The sequence below is a fragment of the Chelonoidis abingdonii genome, chromosome 22, assembly GCF_003597395.2.
Source record: "Chelonoidis abingdonii isolate Lonesome George chromosome 22, CheloAbing_2.0, whole genome shotgun sequence".
Classification (NCBI taxonomy): Eukaryota; Metazoa; Chordata; order Testudines; family Testudinidae; genus Chelonoidis; species Chelonoidis abingdonii.
Genome location: NC_133790.1, coordinates 22,124,533 through 22,148,150, shown reverse-complemented (window position 1 = coordinate 22,148,150; position 23,618 = coordinate 22,124,533). Strand labels below are relative to the sequence as shown.

Genomic DNA, 23,618 nt, shown 5'->3' with positions numbered 1-23,618 from the left:
GCTGCTGACTTTATGTACTTCATTGTTTAATCCTGGTGAATTGTGATGTGGTGAAGTGGGGCCAGCAGAAGGGGTGCAGTGAGTTGTCTGATTCTGTCACCTGGGCGCTGCGAGGGAGCTAGCTACGAAGGACTCCTTCCCGCCGTCCCCAACCCAGCGCCAGGAGCTGGACCTAGACCCACTACTGCTACCCGAGCCAGGAATGGGGTTGACCTCCCCATGCCACGGGCCCCTCCTACCGCCGTGACGCGGCCCTGTCTGAGGAAGCCCCTCTCTCCCCTCCCGTCTCTATGGTGCCGCGCTGTGAGGCACGTCACACGCGCTCTCTCTGCAAGTCCCGGATGAGGAAGTGAGGCGGCTCTGTGGGCCGTGCTGGTGATTCTTCTCGGGAGCCGCCCCCTGTCCTGGTTCGAGGCGCCGCCGGGACCAGTAAGAGTCGGGGAGCCGGGGCCTGCTCTTACCGTTCCCCCACGCCCGTAGTTTTTGTTTTGGGGGTTTCTTTGCCTATCACTCATCTCCTTCTCGGCGGGGAGGAGGGGACTTTGCCTCCCGTCTGGGGGTGTGGTTGTCATGGGGATGGGAGGACTTGCGCCCTCCCTAGATTGCGGGGAGGGGGGTGTCTCTTCTCTTCTCTTCTCTTCTCTTTGGGGGAGTGGATGGGGATGGGTCCACCCTCAGGCATGGCCACTGCATTGGGGTGAGGTGACGGAGAGACTCTTGTCAGGGATGGAGACACTAGGTTTACATGGTCCTTCCTCAGTGCAGGGGGACTGGACCGGGTCCCTTCTATCCCTTCATTTCTATGTTTCTGTTTGCTGGGGAGTGTCTGCTCCCACAGAGGACTCATTCCCATGGGCAGGATGGCACCTTGGACCACAGGAGATCTGACACTTCTGATTGTTGATTCCTTGACTCCTGTAGTTGTCTGAGTCGTGGGCAGTGCTGGCTGGGGTCCTTTTGCTATCCGGGGGTTGTCATTCTGCAGTGGGTTGTGTCACTGAGATGAGGTATTGACCCCAGGTTTTGTCATTGGGGTGGGGGGCAGGGGTTGATCTGTGGGATTATGGAGAGTTTGCAGCTCAGAAAAGCTGCAGCATTTTGGTTAAAGAGTTAGGCTTAAATTTTGCATTCTGGATTGTATGTGTGAGTGAGTTTGTGAGAGAGAAAGTGCTTCTGAACGGTGTTGTGCTGTCAACAGTTAATAGAAATTGTTCTTTAGTTCAAGGTGTGACATCCTGCCTTTTTCACGTGAAAGACCCAAATTCTGTCGTAATAGTGACTGTGAAGTCCGAAGTGACCAGCGTGAAGCATATTGACAAACAGGAAATCTTAGGCAGCTATGGAATTGGTATAAGTGCATTGTTTGTGGAGCGTGAGTGTTGCTGGTGTTGCTTTGTGAGACTGGAACCTCTAAGGCAGTGATTCCCAGACTTTGACCTGTGAACCCCTTTCACTAAAATGTTGTGTCTTGTGAACCCCCTGCTAAAAATGAATATTTTCAGGGAGTTTCTCCTTTACCTGAGTATAAATTATAAAAGCATGATCTTGGAAATGTAAAATTTGTTTTTATGACATGTTTATTGCACACTATTTATCATTATTTATTTATCATTACAGTATTTTCATTACATTATGAAAATGGCAACAGTCTTCCAAGATCTCACTTTCGTAGCTTGTATCACTTTAAATAAGTCTGTTATAAGGCAAGGCTCCTATGTTTCATCAAGGAGTATCAAATGTGAAACAACATGAAGGTATTTAAGACGCCAACTCAAAGAGTTCCTCCAATACAAGCATTCCAGTCTTCGACAGTCCAGGCAAACAATGCATGTTACAACAAAGCTTAAACTTATTCTTCGTAATAATTTAAAAAACAGTACTTACTGCCTATTTAATTTAAAAAACAGCAAAAAATATCCACCTCCCTTTCCATTTCTTGTAAGGAGTCTTGAAGTTTAAATCTCCTCAGTGTGATAGATACACTTGCTTTGATCTCCTTAGCTCTTGGAAGTCCAGGGGCTCCGTGCTGCTGGCCCCATGCTACCCAGAGTCTCTAGGGACAGCTCTGTCCACCATTAGGGAATTTTTCCCTGAGAACTCCCTATAACATGGTTCACGAACCCCAGTTTGGGAACCACTGCCTCTAAGGTTTCCTCTTGAAATATAGAGCTGTAGAAGAGTTCTATAATAAAGAAAGGGCTGAGTTTCTTTGTTTTGTTTTTGTTTTTACTTACCAGGGAGAGAAGATGTCATCTGTCCTGTTTACTTGGAGTAGCTAAGTAGAACCAAGATTCAAAATGAGAACCAACAAGGTCTACAAACTCGTCATACATAAGAAGGGCTTTGGGGGCAGTGGTCAGTATCCATTGGATCATAAGTGTTTTTCGGGCTGCTGTTTTTCATGAACAGTGATATAATCAGCAGTTTTCCATAATATTTCTAATTAAACAGTGACAAAGCTGGTTTCCATTTTTGTTAGTCTTTTTTAAACAAAATATTAAGGGATAATCCTTTGTGTAACTTACAGTGTCACTAGTCAGAAGGTGGAAAGCCCATTGATAGTAGAATATAAATTAAAATCCACAAGTGCCAGATTACAGTAAAAACGTTAGCTTCTGTGACAGAAAATATCTTCGACACCTTTTTGGCTTTTCATTTGTCATTTTGTCCTCGTTTCTTGCTATCCTTATTGCCTCTTGCTTAGCCACGGATTTGGGAGAGGCTGTAGTGGCCCACTAGTATTGCTGCACATGGATATGTATGGACTCGGAGTTTGTGGGTCCCACTGACAGGATCTAGGAGCTCTGTGTAGGGTTTCCCACTTTATTCTTGTTGAGGTTGTGTGCAAATGGAGCCTTTCATTTATCCCGGAATGTTTCCTAGTGGTCAGTCAAGAAAAGGTATTGTTGTGTTCCTGAGAAAAGTCTGATCAGACAGCTCTCACTGCTGCACTGATAAAAGTCATGGTCATGTAGTAGGCCAAAAGTTACATAGGATTCAAAAACAGCATTTCATAAATGTACTTTCTGGAGACTTAGATGCTCAGTTGCCCAGCCTCTTTGTTTTGTTTACCCACTGTCACTTTGGAATCACAATCACAGCATATTAATTAAGTTCTGTTAATAGTCCTTTATAATTCACTGTATCCCCACCAATGTTTTAAAACTGAGAAAAAGAAAAGAAGTGTGGAGATTTTGGGTATTAAGCCAAGACTGGTTCCTCTCGCAAACAAATATTGTATGACAATCCTATGATTTAGAACAGTGGAAGGTCTTTTTTCCCCAGAATTATCCTGCCTCTTCAGTCTGGTCAGAGTAGTTACTGTGTGAAGGATGTGCTGAGTGGTAAATTAACAGGTGGATGTACAGCATATTACAATGCATAAGTTCCTGCGTTTTCATTTTCATCTGTTGTTTGGAGGCTGCCTCACTGAATTGCTATCTTTGTCTTCCAGATGATGAATTAATGATGAACCCCAAAGTGTTTCTTCACATTAAGCTGGGAGATGTTGTTGAGATTGCACACCCTAATGATGAGTACAGGTGAATTGTCTTTCTGCTAATATAACCAAGTGTAGCTGGAGCACCTAAAATACTGATCTCTCCATTCCTGTAGTGTGTAACAACTTGAAGAGTGAGTAGACACTGAGGGACCACTGGGTATGCCATACAGATATTTTGCTGCAGCATAGAGCTATATCTTCTGTTTGAAAGGAAATAAAGGGGTGACTTTATCAAATGGCATTCTTCTGTAATCTGACATGTTCCGTGTCATGTGGCATTAGAGGCTTTGCTGGCCATACTTGGGATAAGTAGCAGCTGTTCTTGAAGTAGTTCCTCAGGCCTTTATTTTCTTTCTTGCTGTTAAATAGCAATGGTCCTTTAATCCCATGGGTCCTGAGTAATAGGTTTGTATAGTAATAATTAGCTCTTTTAAGGTAAAGAACAGTAATGGCTGATCAGATCAAGGGGAAGGGATGTTTTAACTTGTTCTCTTAGAAATTATCAGGTTCTGAGTACCTTTTCTGAGTACCTTGTTAATGCTCTAGCTTATCCCCTATGCAATATAACTAGGTGCCTTTATTGTGATGGAGGTATTCAAACCCTCCCTGGTGACAGCAGGATAGGTGGCTGGTTTCTCCATGTCATTGTTCACCTTCTCTGTCTTGTGTTCCAGCCCTCTGCTCCTGCAAGTGAAGTCACTTAAGGAAGATTTGCAAAAAGGTAAGATTCCAGACTCTTGTAGTGTGACTATAAGGTTTAACAGAGGAAATCACAATGAAATTAACTACAATTTCTAGCTTTGTTTTTTTTTAAATGACTCTCCTTATTGCAAACTTATCAAATCTCTGCCTTTCTCATGGATCAACTGGGGGCTGCATGCCTGCTATCTGCTGCAAACTGCTTGGAAGACTCAGGACAATGGCAGTTTACATTCACACTGTTCAAGTGGAACGGGGATACCTAGATCTAAAATGTATTGTCAAAATAATGGCTTGCTTTGTATGTCCATAGGAAGGGCCTGTTCTCTCATTGGGGCTGTAGAAAGAGATGGATTAAATGGGAATAAGTATTCTCCCATTTTTCTCTTCCTTATGGCAGAAACTATAAGTGTGGATCAGACTGTAGCTCAGGTATTCCGACTGAGACCATACCAGGATGTTCATGTGAATGTTGTCGACCCAAAGGTATATAATGTTACAACAGTAAATAACAATATTTCCATATGCCTCAGCACTTAGCACATGGGCAGTCAATTTTTTTTTGTCAAGGTGCATATTTCTTCGTCAAGGTCCAGACTCCAGAGAAAATATAAAAATAACAACAGTAATGATAATAAGTAAATAAAAAGATTTTGGGGTCTGTTCAAAGGCATCTGATGGTCTGGATTTGGCTCATGGTCTGCCTATTGACTACCCCTAATTTAGCACAAATGGGAGTCCTTCAGATATCTTATTTGCCTTAGAGTTAGAATAAAGCCTGCCCCCCCCCCTTTTTTTTTTTTAATGGTATTTTCTCTTGTGCTTCAGATCAGTGCTGGGAGTGGAGAGAGTGCTTAGACCTTTACTTTGAACTTCACTAATCCCCAGAATATGCCAGTCTTCCACTCAAGATTGTCCCTGCGTTCCAGCCATATGAGCTTTTTCAGTATTTGTACTGTTAGGCCTTCCCTCTTAAGAGCATTTACTTGCTTTGAAAGGGGCTTTCATGTAACATGAGGTCATATAAGGCAGTGTTGTATTGAGAACACACACTGAAATCTATGTACCGATTCCTTTTTAAGGATGTGACTCTTGACCTGGTGGAGCTGACCTTTAAGGATCAGTACATTGGGCGTGGGGATATGTGGCGACTGAAAAAAAGCTTGGTAAGGCCTATGGTTGTAATGTGTGGAATGGAGGGGACACTGCCTTTTCTCACTGTTCACGAGGCACGAACATGGTTATCCATGCAGAGCTATGGAGCACTGAGGAAAAGCTCAAGAGCAATTGCTTCTGAGAAATCTGCCTCATTCCTTTCTGTGCACTAGTGAGTGGGACTTGAGTGAGAATTGTATGTAACAATATTACAGTATTTAATTAAGTTGCTTCACAACTTTTTTCTGGAAAATAGTGTTCATTCCCATAGATCACTGGTACCCAACAGTGTTAATGGCTGTTCGTCATATTCTAAATTATTTTGACTAAACAAAGAGTATTTGGGAGAGGTGAGTCCAAGTGAATATCAGCCAAAAATGTGCTAGAAATAACTGTTTCATGACATTACCACTTGTTAGACAACAGCTGAGGATTCCCACATTTCTGTATTCTGGAGTGCAGCCAGTGTCCAATCAGATGAGCAGTATACCAGATAAATGATAGCCGTTTCTCTTGCTCGGGTGCTCTCTGCTATATTAAACTATGTCCATTTACCTACACAAGCCCCAGCAGAATACTCTCTGGGTTGAGATGTTAATTGTAAATGTGCTAAGCAGCCTCCAGCTTTTAAGGTGGACTTTAGGGAGTGGGATCAGGGACTCAGGGTTCTAACAACTGTTTCCTGTGAATTATTCTTGTTGCTTTGAGAGTTATTGCTTTTTCCATCATCTATAACTGTTCTGTTTTAGGTCAGCACATGTGCCTATGTCACCCAAAAGGTGGAATTTGCAGGTATCCGGTGAGTGCTGAATTGTCATGATTTATTCTTATGAGTAGATGTAGAGAAGTATTTATATGTAGAGATATTTGGCTGCACAAGTAACTGAAAGGAGAAATGCTTTGGGGGTTTGTATACCATATTTTTAATTCTTCTAGCCATTAGTTAATTAAAATGTCAAGGGAGAAAGCTGCTGCTTTTAGCCATCCTGCCCAGGTAAAGAAAACTTATCTGTTGTTGCCTTTGCCATTAAATCAGTAAGCTCAGCACATGCAGTATGAGAACAAACAAAGGGTATGTATATTTTCTGGACTCAAATCTCTGGAATATTTTATTCCCTAGTGTATTGCCTCTTCCTATCTCAATCCCTTTTCTCCCCAATTTACCTATTCAATAGATTTGTGGATTATAAAGCCAGAAGAGACCACTGTGATCATTTAGTCTGACTTTCTGAATAACACAGACCATGGGACTTCCCCTGACTTAATTCCTATTTGAACTAGATCATATCTTTTAGAAAAACATCCAATCTTGATTTAAAAATTACCAGTGATGGATGATCTACCACAGCCCTGGGTAGGTTGTTCCAGTGGTTAATTATCCTCATTGTTAAAAAAAAATTGAGCCTTATTTCTTGTCTGAATTTGTCCAGCTTCAGCTTTCAGCTATAGATTCTTGTTCTATCGTTGTTTGGGAGGTTGAAGATCCCTCTGTTATCAAATTTCTGTTCACCCCTGTTAGGTACTTTAAAAACTGTGATCAAGTGACCCCTTACCTTTCTCTTTGTTAAGCTGAATGGATTGAGCTCCTGGGATCTTTCACTCTAAGGCATATTCTCCAATTCCAATCCTTTATTCATTCCCATGGCTGTTCTCTGAATCCTCTCCAATTTATCAACATCCTTCTTGAACTGTGGACACCAGGACTGGATACAGTATTCCAGCAGCAGTTGCACCAGTGCCAAATACAGACATAATTTAACCTCTCTGCTCCTACTCAAGGTTGCACAGTTTCCAAGCATCCCACTAGCCCTGTAGGCCACATCATCACACTGGGAGCTCATATTCAGCTGATATTATTGGCCAAGACCCCCAAGTGCTTTTCAGTGTCACTGCTTCCCAGGATAAAGTTCCCCATCTGGTAAGTATGGTTTACATTCTTTGTTTGCTTGCGCCCAGTTTATCAAATGATCCAGATTGCTCTGTATCCGTGACCTGTTCTCTTCATTGTTTACTGTCCCCCTGTTCTTTGCACCATCTGCAAACTTTCAATGATAATTTTATGTTTTCTTCCAGGTCACTGATATAAAAATGTTAAATCATATAGAAGCAATCACTGCAGGACCCCACTAGAACCATATCCTCTGTGTCCCCCAGTTACAATTACATTATGAGATCTGTCACCTATTTTCTAATCCATTTAATATGTGCCATGCTACATTTGTATCATTTAGTTTCTTAATGAAAATATTGTGCAGTACCACATCAAATGCCTTACAAAAGTTCAAATATATTAATCCACACTATTATCTTTATCAACCAAATTTCTAATCTTATCAAAAAAGATATCAAATTAGTTTGCTAGGATCTATTTCCCATAAACCCATGTGAATTGGCATTAATTATATTACCCTCCTTTTAATTCTTGATTGCTTGAGTCCTGTGTCATTCATTCCATTATTTTGCCCAGGATCAATGTCAGACTGACAAGCCTATTTACTACCCAAGTTGTCCCATGTACCCTTTTTAAATATTGGCACAGCATTAACTTTCTTCCAGTCTTCTGGAGCTGTTAGATCACTAGCCTCCTTTAGTTCCTGGGCAAAGGGAAGTGTACCAAATGAGACATGACCTGTTTGTCTGAGCAACACTGGATCTCATTACAGGAATAACTGAATGTATGTCTGTGGCTGAAATTATCTTGAGCGCTTTCTATTCCAAGAGAGCCATAAAGCCTTTTTCCCATGGTTACGCAGTGGTTTATACTACCCTGGAATTTTCATTGTGTCCCTGTGTTCTGACACTGATTCAGTGGCATAATTCTTTGTTTGGTCACTTCATGGGTATAGTGCAGGCTGCTCATTTCTGATCTGGAACTAAAAGGAATGAATTGTACCTGATGATAAATAAATAAAAATAAACCTGTAGCAGGAATTCTGAGCAGTATGCAAAAGACCTTAAAGCTCCACGTTTAAGTGGTCTTCTTTATGTCTTCTTTATGTCATTTGGTGACTTGATCTAATTGAAGAGGGAGCTAGTGATGGGACAAATCTACTCCTTTGGCATAGGTGAATGCCACATAGTTTGCCTTTGGTATTTGGTGGTAATGGAATACTGTTGTGACAAGCGGTTTGGTGAGAGTGGGCAAAAGAGGGGTTCCTTTGGATTGGTGTTGAGGTGATAAGAGGGAGTGGTTGTGGTAGGGAGCTGCAGTGGGAGGTCACTTGGCACTGGGCCATGTAGGGGCAGCCGTTTAAAGTGTGTTTTGTTTCAATGGATTTTACTCACAGTCCGTTAAGGGCTATATTCATGTCCTGACTGAATGCAATGTTTGTCGTATATCTAGCTGGAGCACAGCATATACTTCTCTAATCTCCATACCAGCTCTCTTTAACAAAGGTTATTTTTGCGTTTAATTCCTTTTTTTGTTTTGCATATAGGGCACAAGTGGGCGAGCTATGGGTTAAGAGTGAGAAGGTCACATGTGGGTACATCAGTGAAGATACCCGGGTAGGATTTTTAAAACATTTTTCTTCCTTTCAGTTGATGTTTCAGGACTTCTAAACCACTGTCTGGTCACTGTGCCATTGACTGTAGCCATATTAGTGGTTTGGTAGCAGTTTTGATGTTTAATATGTTACTGTATGAAATTAGAGTTCTCTCTATTTGATTTCCTTTGGACTGAGGTTGCAATGAGCAGAAAGTAGGGCTGTCGATTAATCGCAGTTAACTCTCGCAATTAACTCAAAATTAATCACAAGTCAAAAAATTAATCCCAGTTAATCAGACTGTTAAACCATAGAATACCAATTGAAATTTATTAAATATTTTGGATGTTTTTTCTACATTTTCAAATATATCGATTTCAATTACAACACAGAATACAAAATGTACAGTGCTCACTTTATATTATTTTATTACAAATATTTGCACTGTAAAATGATAAACAAAAGAAATAGTATTTTTCAATTTACCTTACAGAAGTATTGTAATGCAGCAGTTCTCAAACTCCATTGCACTGTGACTCCCTTCTGACAACAAAAATTACTACATGACTTCTGGAGAGGGGACCGAAGACCAAGCCTGCCCAAGACCCGCTCCCCAGGCAGAGGGGTCAAAGCTGAAGCCCAAGGGCTTCCGCCCTGGGTGGTGGGGCTTGGGCTTCCGCCCTAGGCGGTGGGGCTTGGGCTTCAGACTTGCTAGGGTCCAGGGCCAACACCAGCCATGGGATTGTGACAGACTTTGGGGTCCCAACCCACAGTTTGAGAACCCCTGCTATAGTGCAGTCTCTTTTATCATGAAAGTTCAACCTATAAATGTAGGCATTTTTTTGTTACATAACTGCACTCAAAAACAAAACAATGTAAGACTGTAGAGCCTACAAGTCCACTCAGTCCTACTTCTTGTTCAGCCAATTGCTAAAAGAAACAAGTTTATTAACATTTATAGGCGATAATGCTGCCCACTTCTTATTTACAATGTAACCTGGAAGTGAGAACAGACGTTCGCATGGCACTATTGTAGCTGGTGTCGCAAGATATTTACTTGCCATATGCGCTAAAGATTTATATTCTTCTTCATGCTTCGCTCATCGTTCCAGAGGACATGCTTCCGTGCTGATAATGCTCGTTAAAAAAAAAATGCGTTAATTAAATTTGTGAGTGAACTCCTTGGGGGGACTTGTATGTCTTCTGCTCTGTTTTGCCCGCATTCTGCCATATATTTCACATTATAGCAGTCTTGGATGATGACCCAGCACATTTTGTTCGTTTTAAGAATACTTTCACTGCAGATTTGACAAAATGCAAAGAAGGTACCAATGTGAAATTTCTGAAGATAGCTACAGCACTCAGTAGAAGATTTAAGAATCTGAAGTGCCTTCCAAAATCTGAGAGGGACGAGGTCTGGAGCATGCTTTTAGAAGTCTTAAAAGAGCAAAACTCTAATGCGGAAATACAGAACCTGAACCACCAAAAAAGGAAATTCACCTTCTGCTGTTAGTATCTCACCTCAGGTGATGAAAATGAACATGCACCGGCCTGCACTGCTTTGGATCGTTATCAGACAGAACCTGTCATCAGCATGGACGCATGTCCTCTGGAATGGTGGTTGAAGTATTAAGGGACGTATGAATCTTTAGTGCAGCTGGCATGTAACTAGCTTGCGACGCCAGCTACAACACTGCCATGCAAACATCTGTTCTCATTCTCAGGTGACTTTGTAAACAAGAAGCAGGGAGCATTATCTTCTGCAAATGTAAAAAAATGTGTGTGTTTGAGCAGTTGGCTGAACAAGAAGTAGGACTGAGTGGACTTGTAGCCTCTAAAGTTTTACATTGTTTTATTTTTGAATTCAGAGGTTTTTTTGTACATAATTCTACATTTGTAACTTCAACTTTCATGATAAAGAGATTGCACTGGAGCGCTTGTGTTAGGTGAATTGAAAAATACTATTGTTTTTTACAATGTAAATATTTGTAATCAAAAATAAAGTGAGCACTGTACACTTTGTATTCTGTGTTGTAATTGAAATCCATATATTTGAAAATGTAGAAAACATTAAAAAATATTTAAATAAATGATATTCTATTATTGTTTAACACTGCAATTAATAATGATTAATTTTTTAATCGCTTGACAGCCCTAGCAGAAAGCATTTATTAACTGTTTTTTGTTTTCTGAACTGGCAGAAAGGATAACATAGATGCTGAAATGTAAACTCTGTACAAAATGGAATTTTACCAAGGGACAATGTGCTTCCTCGTTCACTAACAGATACTTTAAGTCAGGGATTCTCAAACTGGGGATTGGAACCCCTCAGGGGGTCACAAGGTGTCAACCTCCACCCCAAACCCCACTTGCCTCCAGCATTTATAATGGTGTTATAAATTAAAAGCTTTTTTTATATATTTAAGGGGGGGGGGTCGCACTCAGAGGCTTGTGATGTGAAAGGGGTCGCCAGTAAAAAAAGTTTTGAGACCCACTGCTTTAAGTGAAGTTCCTTTTCATTATTGCTTGATCACAAATAAATGGTGACACGTGCTGCTGGCTGTGAAGGATGTGGGGAATAATAACAAATCCCATAAATCACATGATTAACACCGTCAGTGCAATGAGTTCAACTATATTAAGAACTGCACAGGACTTTGAAAAGCAAACCCCTCAGAAGTGACTGCAGTGCTATCTATCTAGTAGGCAGAGCTTATGTATAGCTTAATAGTTAATGTCCATGTTAGGGATGCTGGGATAACTGCTCAGGAGCTAAACAGCTTCCTTCTAGTTAATAGCCTTATGAATCCTTCAACAGGTATGTCACCACTTGACACTCTCTCTCGCTCCTTGGTAGGTGGTGTTCCGCTCAACTTCAGCCATGGTTTACATCTTTATCCAGATGAGCTGTGAAATGTGGGATTTTGACATCTATGGTATGTAGATAACTTTTTCTCACTTACATGATTTAAATGTTCTACCTTGTACATAGACAATGCATTGGAAATATGAAGTTAGGGTCAGTTGCCATTGACACTAAAGCTGTGCTTTTGTTCCCATCATCTAAAACCTTAGCCCTGCTTGTTGTTGTTTGTCATGTTCCTTTCTCTGGTAACATCAGTAGTGACTCTTAATGCCTGTAAGGTGGGCAGCCCTGATGCTAATACAACTTTTTGTACTGGAACCCTCAAGGTAAAATTACCTCAAAACGGGTGTGTGTGGGTTTGTGTGTAATAAAAATGGCAGCTTTCTGATGCCTTTGTGTTGCTTTTGTTTTTGTGTTTTTTGCAGGGGACCTGTACTTTGAGAAAGCTGTGAACGGTTTCCTTGCTGATCTTTTCACCAAATGGAAGGTACTGTTGCAGTTTTGTATAGAGCCTGCTTCTAAAAGAACAAGTCATCCCATGTACACCTCCACCCCAATATAGAACGAATTCGGATATAATGCAGTAAAGCAGTGCTCTGCGGGGGCAGGGCTGTGCACTCCAGGGGATCAAAGCAAGTTTGATATAACGTGGTTTCACCTATAACACAGTAATATTTTTTGGCTGCCGAGGACAGCGTTATATTGAGGTAGAGGTGTATTTGTCCATTCTCCAGTATCACTTTGTTTATCTAATGTGCTGATAGCATCTTTAAAAAGAGCCACAAGCTGACTATTCAAAGTTAAGACCCTGATTCTATTTATTTATTTTATTTATATACATTTTCTGAGTCATCAATTGTAATTTCCAGTGTCCATGACTCCCTTAGTCATGGACCTTCACAAACAAGGCCCTTGGCACCAAAAAGTTGAGTTTAAATAGAAAAATCACAGCAATCTTGAATAAGACGCTTAAGATGAGGGCGAATGTGAAATCAACAAATTAGAGGGCAAGGATAGATTTAAATCTGCAAGAGCTCTAAAGCTTGAAAATGTCAAATGCATGCAAAGTGTGACTGACATTGCCAGGTGTCCAGGAGGCAAGAAGTGTGCATGTTAGGGTGGTCTTATCTCCATGCTGCTTTTTGGCAATGTTATGAAATTGATAGGAGCCGTGTAGGACTTTATGCAGCTGGAAACTATGTGAGATGTCTGTTTTATTGTGAGTATATTTTGTTTTCATATTGGAATGGGGGAAGAGGATGAGAAGTTGCCCTCTGGTTATCCTATTGGATATCTCAGTGTTTTTCTCTTCACTTCTCACCTGGGCCCATATTTCCCTTCTGAAGGGAGACTGGGAGATCTGGTCAAGGTGCTCTCTACAGCTCATTAGTGCCATTTGTTATAGCTTGGCACTACAGGACCTACACAGCAGTGTTGCACAGCCATATAAACCCTGTGCACTATTTCCTACAAGTGTATCAGTATTTGCTCTCCTTTTGTTTGTAATAATCTCTGCTCCCTATCCTTTGTGTGTGTGCATTATTAGTTACCGATGAGTATGTGATTTCAGGGAGAAGAACTATTTTTCTTCCCCCCCCCCCACTTCTTTCTATTCCTCTTGAACAGGAGAAGAACTGCAGCCATGAGGTGACAGTGGTTCTATTTTCCAGAACTTTTTATGATGCAAAATCCATAGGTAAGAAGCTATTGAATAATATTTTCTCCTTTCTTGCTCCTCCTTCCCCCACCCCTTTCCACACTCTTGCCTTCAGTCTGTCCCCCTTATGTCTTGGAGGCTGGTGTTAGCTAACAGTAGTTTGTGCCAATGGGGAACATAATTTCATTATTGGGTACTGTGTTCTGTAGTTCATTAGGAATGTGTTACGCAGGGAGTATCAGTGATCGTGGATGCTTCAGGAGATGCAGACGTTCCTCTGTCTTCCATGATTTCATATTCCATATGTACAACTTGCATAACTATGAGTCTGTTTTTATGATTTCTGTTAAGTCCTTGTTCTCCTCAGAAATAGTGGGGAAGAGAAGGGATCAGTGTATCTGTAAACTTACAGAGAACCTTATTTCCTTGTACCTTAACTCAAGTATATTTCACAAGGTGAGCACAGCTTCCCTCTTTGTGTTAAGTGGATGCACTCTTGGTCCAAAGGAATCCATGCCAAACACAGTGGGTGCTTGATCAGTCCTTGTGGGAATCCTTTAAAGAAAAACCTAACATGCATCCGATGAAGTGGGTATTCATCCACGAAAGCTCATGCTCCAATACATCTATTAGTCTATAACAGGTGTCTCAAACGTGTGGCCCACGAGGTTATTTTTCTGCAGCCTGCAAGCTCCTCACGGCCCCCCCCCCCCCGAGTTGACCTAGAGTGGCTCCAGCCGATGCGCACCGGATGCAGGGCAGGCTCCCTGCCTGCCTGCCCCCACACCGCTTCAGGAGGCGGAAAGAATGTGGGGGAGGAGAGAGGCAAGGGTGTGTGTTGATGTTGCTTCAGGCACCGCCCCCAGCAGCTCCCATTGGCTGCAGTTCCCCGTTCCTGGCCAATGGGAGCTGCTGGGGGCGGTGCCTGAAGCAACATCAGCACACACCCCTGTGCCTCTCCTACCCCACGTTCCAGCCACTTCCTGGAGAGGGACAGGGAAGGCAGGCAGGGTGCCTGCCCTGCCCCTGGTGCATGCCTGCGCTGCCCCCTCCTCCAGTCGAACCCCCTGCCCTGAGCCCCTTGCCACACCCTGCACCCCAACCCTTTACCACACCCCTCCTGCACCCCAACCCACTGCCCTGAGCCGCTTGCTGCACCCCAAACCCCTGCCGTACCCTGCACCCTGACCCCCTTCCCTGAGCCCCATGCCGCACCCTGCACCCCAACTCCCTTCCCTGAGCCCCTGCTGCACCCCATGCCTCAACCCACTGCTCTGAGCCCCCTGCCGTACCTCTCCTGCACCCCGATGCTCTGCCCTGACCCCCTGCTGCACCCCTCATCCCTCCTGCACCTCACACCCCAACTCCCTGCCCTGAGTCCCTGCAGGGGGCGGAGTTGGGGTGGGGATTTCAGGGAAGGGGTTGGAATGGGGGAAGGGAAGGCGTGGGAAGAGGTGAGGCCGGGGCGGGCCTCATGGAAGGGGGGGTGGGGCCAAGGGCGGTGCGGAGGAGGTGGCAGTAATGTGGCCCTCGGGCCAATGTACAAGTCCTCATGTGGCCCTCCTGGTCATTTGAGTTTGAGACCCCTCGTCATTTGAGTTTGAGACCCAGGACTCTTTGCCACTTTTACAGATCCAAACTAACACGGCTACCCCTCTGATACATGAAAGGGTGTAGGGCTTATATGCAAATTGTTCCCCTAAAGTACTCACTCTTGTAGAAAGATCTCTGTGACTTCATTTGTAAACCAAATTTAATATGGTCAGAGAGAGATGATTTTTTTTCTTACAGATTTAGATGTTCTCTAGAAATAACTTCTCTTTGCTAAAAAAGGGAGTAAACGTATTGGGACCCCCTTCAGATTTCTGAATGAACCATCTTCGTCCTTGCTTTCCTTTCCATTTCAGATGAGTTTCCGGAGATACACCGTGCCTCAATTCGGCAGGATCACGAGGGAAGATTTTATGAAGATTTCTACAAGTATATTTTCCCCTGTGACAGTTTTGCGTTTTAAGGGATATTTTTGAACAAACACATATGTAATTCTTATTAAAGAGACACGTTTCTTGCTAGAATACATCACAAGGGCAAGATCTTAGCACAATGAGAAACATCCCTCTCTGAGTCCTGGCAAATTGACCAGTTCTCACCACGCTCACATTTGCTGCTACTTAGTTATAGAAATCGATGACAAACTTCAGAGGCTTTAGGGCTTTCTCTGTAGTGCTAATGGTAGCATTTTGTGTAAGACTTGGCTGTCTTTATAATGTTTACTTTTCTGAGTAGCCAAAAGATAGATGAACCCTTTGTGGGGTGCCAGTGCTGAAACTTTGATTATATTTCCAGTTACGTATTTGAGTCCTGTGTCTGCTGATCAGAATGGGATATGGTTATTGAAGCTTTCGCCAGCTGGTAAAGTTGGTCTAGCTTGGAATGCCAGTTCCTCCTTTAAAAAGAGATGATGCTTTTTCATATTAAACACAGAACATGTTACTATATTTCTCTCTGACATGTAGGCTATAATGTAAGATCTTGTATAAGCCACAGATTGTAAGGTCTTCAGGACAGGGACCTTGTCTGCCTTGATGTTTGTACAACACCTAGCACATTGTAGGTATGAATGGATACTAATATACATAATAAGATGGATGTGTCATAGCTATCTCACCTGGGAGACAGAGTTGTAGAAGTATCCACTCTCCTCTTTATCATTCATTTCCTCAAGCTGTAACTTGTGCATCCTTCTCTTTCTCTTAAAACTTCCTCTGAGAAGCCTCATGCTCTCTTTCCTTCTATGGTCCTCAAAAGTTATGTTCCTTTCAGGGTTGTAGTACAGAATGAGAGAAGAGAAGAGTGGACGTCATTGCTTGTGACCATTAAAAAACTTTTTATTCAGTACCCGGTGCTGGTGCGATTGGAACAGGCAGGTAGGGAGATCATCTTTTGTTTCGTTTTTTGTTTTTTTTTAAATGAAACTTAGCTGCAAAGCTTCTAGCTCTGGGTCTAGCAACACTCTACACTGAGTTTGCCTGTTCCAATGCTTATGCCACAAATGACATTCTTGCTGCTTCCATTTTCTAGTGACTCTGTCTGAGATGGCCTGGGAAGCACAAGTTCTGACTCTGTATAAGGGAGAGGTGTGGGAATAACTCTAAAGTGTAGGAAATGTCCATTTGTCTGCATATATTAAAAATGAAATTATTTCTTTGAATCTCTTGTCTAGATGGCTTCCCCGCAGGGTATAATTCTACCTCAGCACAAGGGAACTACCTGGAGGCCATAAATCTTTCATTCAATGGTGAGTAGTGAAGAATAAACTTGTGCAAAGTATAGAGAGATGGGACCACAGAAAGCTACAGCCAATAGATTTCTGTGGAGTGCTGCTTGCCTAGCACTAACTGGGAAGGCAAGGAGGGGAAGACTATTTAAGGTGTCACATCTTTTATTCAACAGTAACTAGTCTGTATCTATTTCAGTGAGAACTGGTATTAAAGATGAAAGATCTGAAGTTGGGCAGTTTAGGTTCTTGGAACCAACTACAAAACTTTGTCTGCATTAAATGTTTTATTTTCCTTTGTCTAATGTGTATCGATGTGGTTTCTATACATCAGAATCTTCCAGTCACCAGAATGCAGTGGCTTTATTTTTTTATCATACTATTTGATCCTGTTGCTCACTGTGTTTGACATCTTGTCTAAGTGGCAATAAAGCAAACTCTAGCGGACAGGACAGGCACCCATGTATATGCATGCCTACACCCATCATCTTTTGCCCCTTCCTACCTCTACTGCCAATCCTCCCTGTCTTTCAAAATCAGGAGGAAAATATTTTTGGTCATGGTCTTGTAGCCACTAACTGGCTGTGCTCGTGTTTGGGGAAGGTTGCTTCCTAGCACCATCAGTAGTGAGTTAGTTATTTCTTGAGCACTCATGAAATCTTTAACATGATTTTATTTTAAAATATGTCTGTTCCTTGATTCTGATTTATCTCTTAGTGTTTGACAAGCATTACATAAACCGCAACTTTGACCGGACTGGACAGATGTCTGTGGTTATCACACCTGGAGTGGGTGTGTTTGAAGTGGACCGTCTCCTCATGATCCTGACCAAACAGCGCATGATAGATAATGGTAAAATAGTTTTCATAACTAACTTGCAATGTTTTACAACCTTTGTGTATGCAAACAACCTTAATTTCACCTAGGTCCATTGCTTCCCTTAGCTCTCCAAAAGGCACCATCGCAAGATCCTATATCCATCTCGAAGACAGTTTACAGCTGGAGGACTTATTTCCAAATTAAGTGCAGTAACAGGCTGATTTTTAGAGGTGCTGAGCACTTGCAGCTCCAGTTAGTTTCACTGGGATTTGTGGGTGCTCAGCACTTCTTAAAATCAGGCCAGGAGGAATTTTCCGTTGAAAGACGATTTTAACTGATAGGAAAAGTTTTCCCATGACTAATGCATATCTCCCTTCCTGCACTCTATATGGGTAAACCACAGCAATAACAACATCTGGGCACATCTGTGCTCGCCATCATTTTTGGGATTGCAGATCACTGTCGTGGAAGCAAATGCATCATGTTAAATATTAGACTAGAAAGAGCAGCCTGCTTATAAAGAAGGCTGCTTCTGCTTCATGGTAGTTAATGCGAAGAAAGCATGGGATCATTAGCACTTTATTGTATTCAGATTTAAAAATCTGGTTCAAATACAGCAGATTTATGTAACTTTAACTCAGACTTATGACCTGTTTGGATTAGGCCAGCAGCAACAGTTCTGGATCGTATGTGGCTTAACCCCTTCGTTTCTTTGTTTTCAGGGATTGGTGTAGATTTAGTATGCATGGGGGAGCAACCACTGCATGCTGTTCCACTCTTCAAGGTAACAGAATCTTGGCTCCCCTGAAAGTGCTGCTTATTATAAGACTAGTTGGCCAAAACTATCAGTAATTATTGCATCTGTGAACTCTCTTCTCTTAGCTGCACAATCGCAGTGGTCCTGGAGATTCTCGCTTAGGAGATGACTACAATATTCCACACTGGATAAACCATAGGTGGGTGTGTTGTTGGGGTTATAGGTAAATATCAGCTAGTGCTGAGCCTTCATGCTGTGTGTTCTTCTCTACTTAGCTGCTGAATTCTTCATTTCATTCCATGTTGTTAGTTTCTCCTGCTATGCATGCAAAGCACAGGTAGAGCAAAGTGTATACATACAAAATTTAGAGGGTTATAGAGCAATTTGTAAAGGAAAGAGGCTTGCTGAGGCTCCATGTCCAGCAGACTCATTTCTGTCTTTGAAGTTTGTTAGGCAAATGCCGGAAGTTAAGCAAATCAGAATGGACTGGTCAGATCACTTTAACCAACTCAGGAGAAAATCCTGAATAAGCTGTTATGGGTAAGGAAAATGGGTCTTATGTGGGTAAAGATTGGAGCAGGTATATGATCCTAGTGAAACACTGAGGGCTGTAATGTGATGATCTCAACCACCAAGCCATGGTATGGTTATGTTCCATTATTTCAAGCATCTTTTTGTTAAGTACTCTGACAATATTCTCTGTTTTCATAAGAGGCTGGGCCAGAGGTTGAATTACCCCCCACCACACATACACACGTGCACACGTTCAACAATATCCATATAGTTGTTGCTAGCATAGGTAGGTTTTCTCTTCCTGTCTGTGCATGCCTGGGTGTCTTGACCAGTAACCACTTACACAGATTCTGTCATATTCTGTCCTTCCAAGTAGACTGAACTTCTGATAGCTCTTTGCCTTATATGAAAGAATGCTCTAGGACATCTCAGCTGAATCTTTTCTTACTGCAAGATACACATTATCGCAAATAGTTGACTGGTTGCAAATTCAGATGGGAGAAGCTTGGGTGGGGAGTAGCTTATAAACAATTATGGCGTGATCATTAGGGGCAAGTCAATTAGGGAGAGTCACCAATGGCACGTAGCATCACATCTTGCAAAAGTTAACGGAAGTGAACAATTTTCTGGAGAAAGAGGAAGGGAATGAGAGAGTGCAATTGTTAGATTATTGAGGTGACTGTGAGTTAAGTTGCATTTGAGAGTCTAAGGGTGGGACTTGATAGATTCCAGCTTTTTCTTGACCTAAAGTGCCTTTGTAACCATCTATCCAAATCTTTCCTGATGTCTAATTCATCTTTTTTCCAGAAAGAGCCTGGCTCAAAATCCTTCCCTTTTCCCCAGCCTGTACAGACAGAAAATAAGCCAAACTCAACACTTTTATTTAAAATGCTCATTTCCTAAAAGTGAACTAAACAAGCTCTTGTTTTTCCTTTCCAGTTTCTACACATCCAAAAGCCAGCTCCTATGTAACAGCTTCACCCCACGGATTAAACTGGCAGGAAGGAAGGTAGGCTGGTCGCTGGGCTCTCTTCTTCCTGTCATCTGGACAAACTGGTGTCTCCTTAGCTGAGGCATGGTGTACAGTCCTTGTCTTTTCTACATGGCCCCTAAGTCCATATTAATTCAATTGTGACCTAAATGATCCCCTGCCGCCTTATCGTTCAAAAATACTTGTAATTCTTTTTGGTGCCAGGCTTCAGAGCCCTTTTCTAGCTCTGTCAGCGGTGACTAACTGGATTCTGTGTTAGTGACAGAATTCAAAGCTGTGATTCTTGGGGTACATCTGCACTGGAAATTAATGTGTAATAATAGCATAGTGTAGGCATACGCATGCCAGCTTTAATCTAGCTAGTGCAGGCAACAATAGCAGTGTAGATGTGGCATCATGAAACCCAGCACAGGCCAGCAACTCAAGTATGTAGCCAGAGTATCCAGCAGGCCAGCTAGCCTGTATGGAAGCCCAAGTTGCAATATCCTCACTTCTACTGTTACCCATGCCAGTACCACACTGGTTACACCTTACTTCGCAGTATGTACCCTTGGTGTGATAGCGATTATGAAAGTGGGGCTAGTTTGAAGACTTGCGCTTCTCAGTATGGGATGAAGGGAAGCTCATGGTATTTAAAAGTGAATTGTTCTAGATAATATGGGATAGTAAAAAGCCTCTGTCTATTATAGGAAAATTTTGAGGGAGAAGGGACACTGGGGAGGAGGAAAAAAAAGTCTGGGGGGGTTGTGACTGGGTGTCAAACTTCTGCATCACTGAGATGGTCTGGCTGCCTGATCTGAGTCAGCAGAATAAACCCTGTAGTCTGATACTAAATGTTAAGTCTGACCCTCAGTCACTGTGGGGTCAAATTTCCTTGGAACATGCTGACCTGTTTTATTTTCTTCATCACATTTCCTGTGTCTGCTCCTCCAGTTGCTGACAGAGAAAGTGAAAAACGGTCGAGACCCCTGTGAGTAATTCAGTATTGGAATGACCCAGTTGATTTAAAAAACAATAAATGACTTTAACAAGGCAATGAAACTGCAGTGAAACCACTATTGATGGGACTGAAAAGGGGATAATTGTGGCAAAAGGCAGCAAAACAAGAAGCATGTGTCCTGGGGTGCTCATATAAGTATCTAAGCTGATTTCCTGGCATGTGATCAGTGGGGTAGGTTCTTAGCCCTGACTACTCCTCAGTGGCTAGAGGAGATGGTGTCAAGTTAACGTATAGGCCTTGGCTTTCTAGCAGTGTGGCTTGAGGGAAGGATGGGCCTTGACTGCCGTGCTTGAGGGGCTAGAAATGCCTTATATACAGAATAACATAATCTCTGGCTTTCATACTGCAATACCACCTTTTTTCAGGAATGTGCATGTGAACAGAAGGGGGAGTTATTTTGTCCTTACACATGAGGTCATTTCTGCAAACCTGCACATCCTGGTTGGAGGTGGTCACAACACCTCATACAAATAGGAAGACCTATCAGCGAATGACTGAATGTATGGGAGGAATTCATAGTGGGTCTAAAGCGCTGGTTCCCAGATGATTGCTTTCCCAGTTGAGCCAATAGATCTATTTCAGTTGTTCTATACATGAACTCCTCTGTGCGGTTCCTTACCATATATTTGCGGACAGTTCCTTGTCTCTGGCTGCTTCTAATTTGTCCAGCAATCTCAGATCTTTAACAGTAATTATAAATGAGACTCCAGTATTAAATGTTGTGTGTTCCAGCATTAGGAGCTCCTAAAGATGCTGAGAATGCCCTTCCCATTCAAGTTGATTATGATGGCTATGATGCCCAAGTGTTCAGACTGCCTGGCCCATCCCGAGCCCAGCGCTGTACTACTTTCAGGTAGGAAGCTTTTAAGCAAACTGATTCTGGTTCAGCTTAACCACTTAAGTGCATTTGCTGACATATATAAAATGCTCTTGGAAAAGATGGGGAAGGCTGAACACCAAGAGCTTAAAACTTGTCTGAGAATAATGTTTAGAACTAAAATTTTCAGCTGATATCAGTGAGCTTCCTGCTGGCGGCCCTCGCACCAGGCTACTGTGAAGCCATATTAATGCTATGGGAACAAGTAAAATGAATATCTATCAATATATTTCCATCCAATTTAAATTTTGCTTGCTTGTTCAAATAGAAAAATTATTGTAGCCATCTCTCTCTTTCCTGTGATCCTGTCATATTTTGCAAGCTAAACATGGTTAGGCTGGTTTCATACTTGGATGACTTTTGAGGAACACATCAGAGCTGCTGGAAGTGAAAATGGTCATTCAGAGATTGGTGCTCTGTCCTCTGAGATGATACCAAACAGAGTGGGTAGGGGGTGTAGAATCCCTTAACAACTGAAAGGGTTAATTTCTGGATGTGAATTGAAATAGAGCTCATGACCATGGGATCACTGAAAATTTCTGTGGCATTCCTCCTGAGCAGGGCGTTCATCCTGATGTCCTGACCAGATGCTTTTTTTTTGCTAATTTACGTTCAACCTCTCTAAGTTCCTGGTGCAGTTTCATGAAGATGGGCCTAATGGGGCTGCTTCAGCATGTCATCAATTATATCTTTGCTTCAAGGCTTGAGAGGCATTGTATTGGTCTAGGGGAGCTTTGTACACAGACATCTGCATGCATGGATTCATTCACTCCATGTACTGAGCTGATAGAGCTTAGCTTGGAAAGATGCCAGTACCTTTTAAAGACCTTTAATTTAATTTTAAGGGAGCTCTAGAACTTCTTGGCCAGTCTGGTTTTCTAGCTGTGTAGGGCTGGGTCTGGTTCCTTCCAAATCCCATCAATACCATGGCTGACTTGATGGCTGCAGAATTGTGGGAGGTGCTGAGCAGGCTTCCTTTGGAGCACTGCTGCCTAGCTAGGAGATTTCTAGTGTTCAGTATCCTGTGTTGTTGGATAACTATTTAATATGCTAGCCATGGAAGGCAAATGTGCCATTGCACTCATATATTTCAAAGATGGTGACACTAACCCTTTAGCACTATGCTTGGATTCAGCTATCAGTCCACAGGTTCCTGGATAAGTGGGAAGCTGTTGGATCCTCTTGATTTGCCCAGGAAGTGGGATTTTCACTTCAGTGCTATTGAACCTATGTATCCTTCAGTAGGTCTGCGAGGGAGAGAGAAAGCCGCACAAGGAAGAGTTCTAGCTCTTATGATGTCTCGTCCAGCCCTTCCCTGCAGAGCCGCACCCTGGTCCCAGAGGAGGTGAGGAGCCAAGCTTCCGATGACAGCTCCCTGGGGAAGATCTCCAACATCTTGATGATCCCACGGCCTCATTTGCACCAATACGAAGTCAGCAGCTCTTTGGGCTACACCAGCACCCGAGGTCAGACTGAGGCACGAATGGAGATAGGGAAGTCCCTTCGCTGTGCATTGGTTTTGGGGTAGGAAGAGAGAGGTCCTGAGTTCAAATCAGTCACTTCCAAAGCAGCACAGAGGGGGCAATTTTCACTTCAGCATTCATGGTACAGCTTTGAAAATGTGTTTATCCACAGTGCACACCTCTGCGGTCTGGGTTCAGTGCTGTCACTCCCTTTATACTCGTCCAGTTCCCTTTTGTGTTTTTATTGGCTCACCTTATATAGGCAGGCTTCAGAGTAGCAGCCGTGTTAGTCTGTATCCGCAAAAAGAACAGGAGTCCTTGTGATGCCTTAGAGACTAACTTTTATTTGAGCATAAGCTTTCGTGGGCTAAAACCCACTTCATTGGATGCATGCAGTGGAAAATACAGTAGGAAGATATATATATATATATATACACACACACACACAGAGAACATGAAAAAATGAGTATTGCTGTACCAAATATAATGAGAGTAATCAATTAAGGTGAGCTATTATCAGCAGGAGGCAAAAAAACTTCTGTAATGATAATCAGGAT

The 23,618-nt window shown here is 42.5% G+C and overlaps 1 protein-coding gene across 20 annotated transcripts in view; it reads left to right on the top strand.

Moving 5' to 3' along the window:
• Positions 1-279: 279 nt before the first annotated feature.
• DEPDC5 (DEP domain containing 5, GATOR1 subcomplex subunit) overlaps positions 280-23,618 on the top strand; it is a 66,298-nt gene continuing 42,959 nt past the window's right edge. For 4 of the 20 annotated variants that reach the window (XM_075060144.1, XM_032785207.2, XM_075060141.1 and 1 more), the window contains exons 1-21: positions 282-429; positions 2,238-2,355; positions 3,455-3,542; positions 4,177-4,223; positions 4,602-4,687; positions 5,284-5,367; positions 6,106-6,155; positions 8,794-8,863; positions 11,699-11,777; positions 12,133-12,194; positions 13,334-13,403; positions 15,272-15,344; positions 16,188-16,291; positions 16,588-16,662; positions 17,359-17,493; positions 18,183-18,244; positions 18,343-18,416; positions 19,670-19,739; positions 20,655-20,691; positions 21,454-21,574; positions 22,844-23,064. In XM_075060144.1, the coding sequence (XP_074916245.1) occupies positions 2,298-2,355; positions 3,455-3,542; positions 4,177-4,223; positions 4,602-4,687; positions 5,284-5,367; positions 6,106-6,155; positions 8,794-8,863; positions 11,699-11,777; positions 12,133-12,194; positions 13,334-13,403; positions 15,272-15,344; positions 16,188-16,291; positions 16,588-16,662; positions 17,359-17,493; positions 18,183-18,244; positions 18,343-18,416; positions 19,670-19,739; positions 20,655-20,691; positions 21,454-21,574; positions 22,844-23,064 (1,666 nt within the window). In that variant the 5' untranslated portion in view covers positions 282-429; positions 2,238-2,297. Of the gene's footprint in view, positions 430-1,033; positions 1,349-2,237; positions 2,356-3,454; positions 3,543-4,176; positions 4,224-4,601; positions 4,688-5,283; positions 5,368-6,105; positions 6,156-8,793; positions 8,864-11,659; positions 11,778-12,132; positions 12,195-13,333; positions 13,404-15,271; positions 15,345-16,187; positions 16,292-16,587; positions 16,663-17,358; positions 17,494-18,182; positions 18,245-18,342; positions 18,417-19,669; positions 19,740-20,654; positions 20,692-21,453; positions 21,575-22,840; positions 23,065-23,618 lie in introns of those variants that run through there. The other 16 variants (XM_075060143.1, XM_032785206.2, XM_032785203.2 and 13 more) reach the window with 10 other exon arrangements.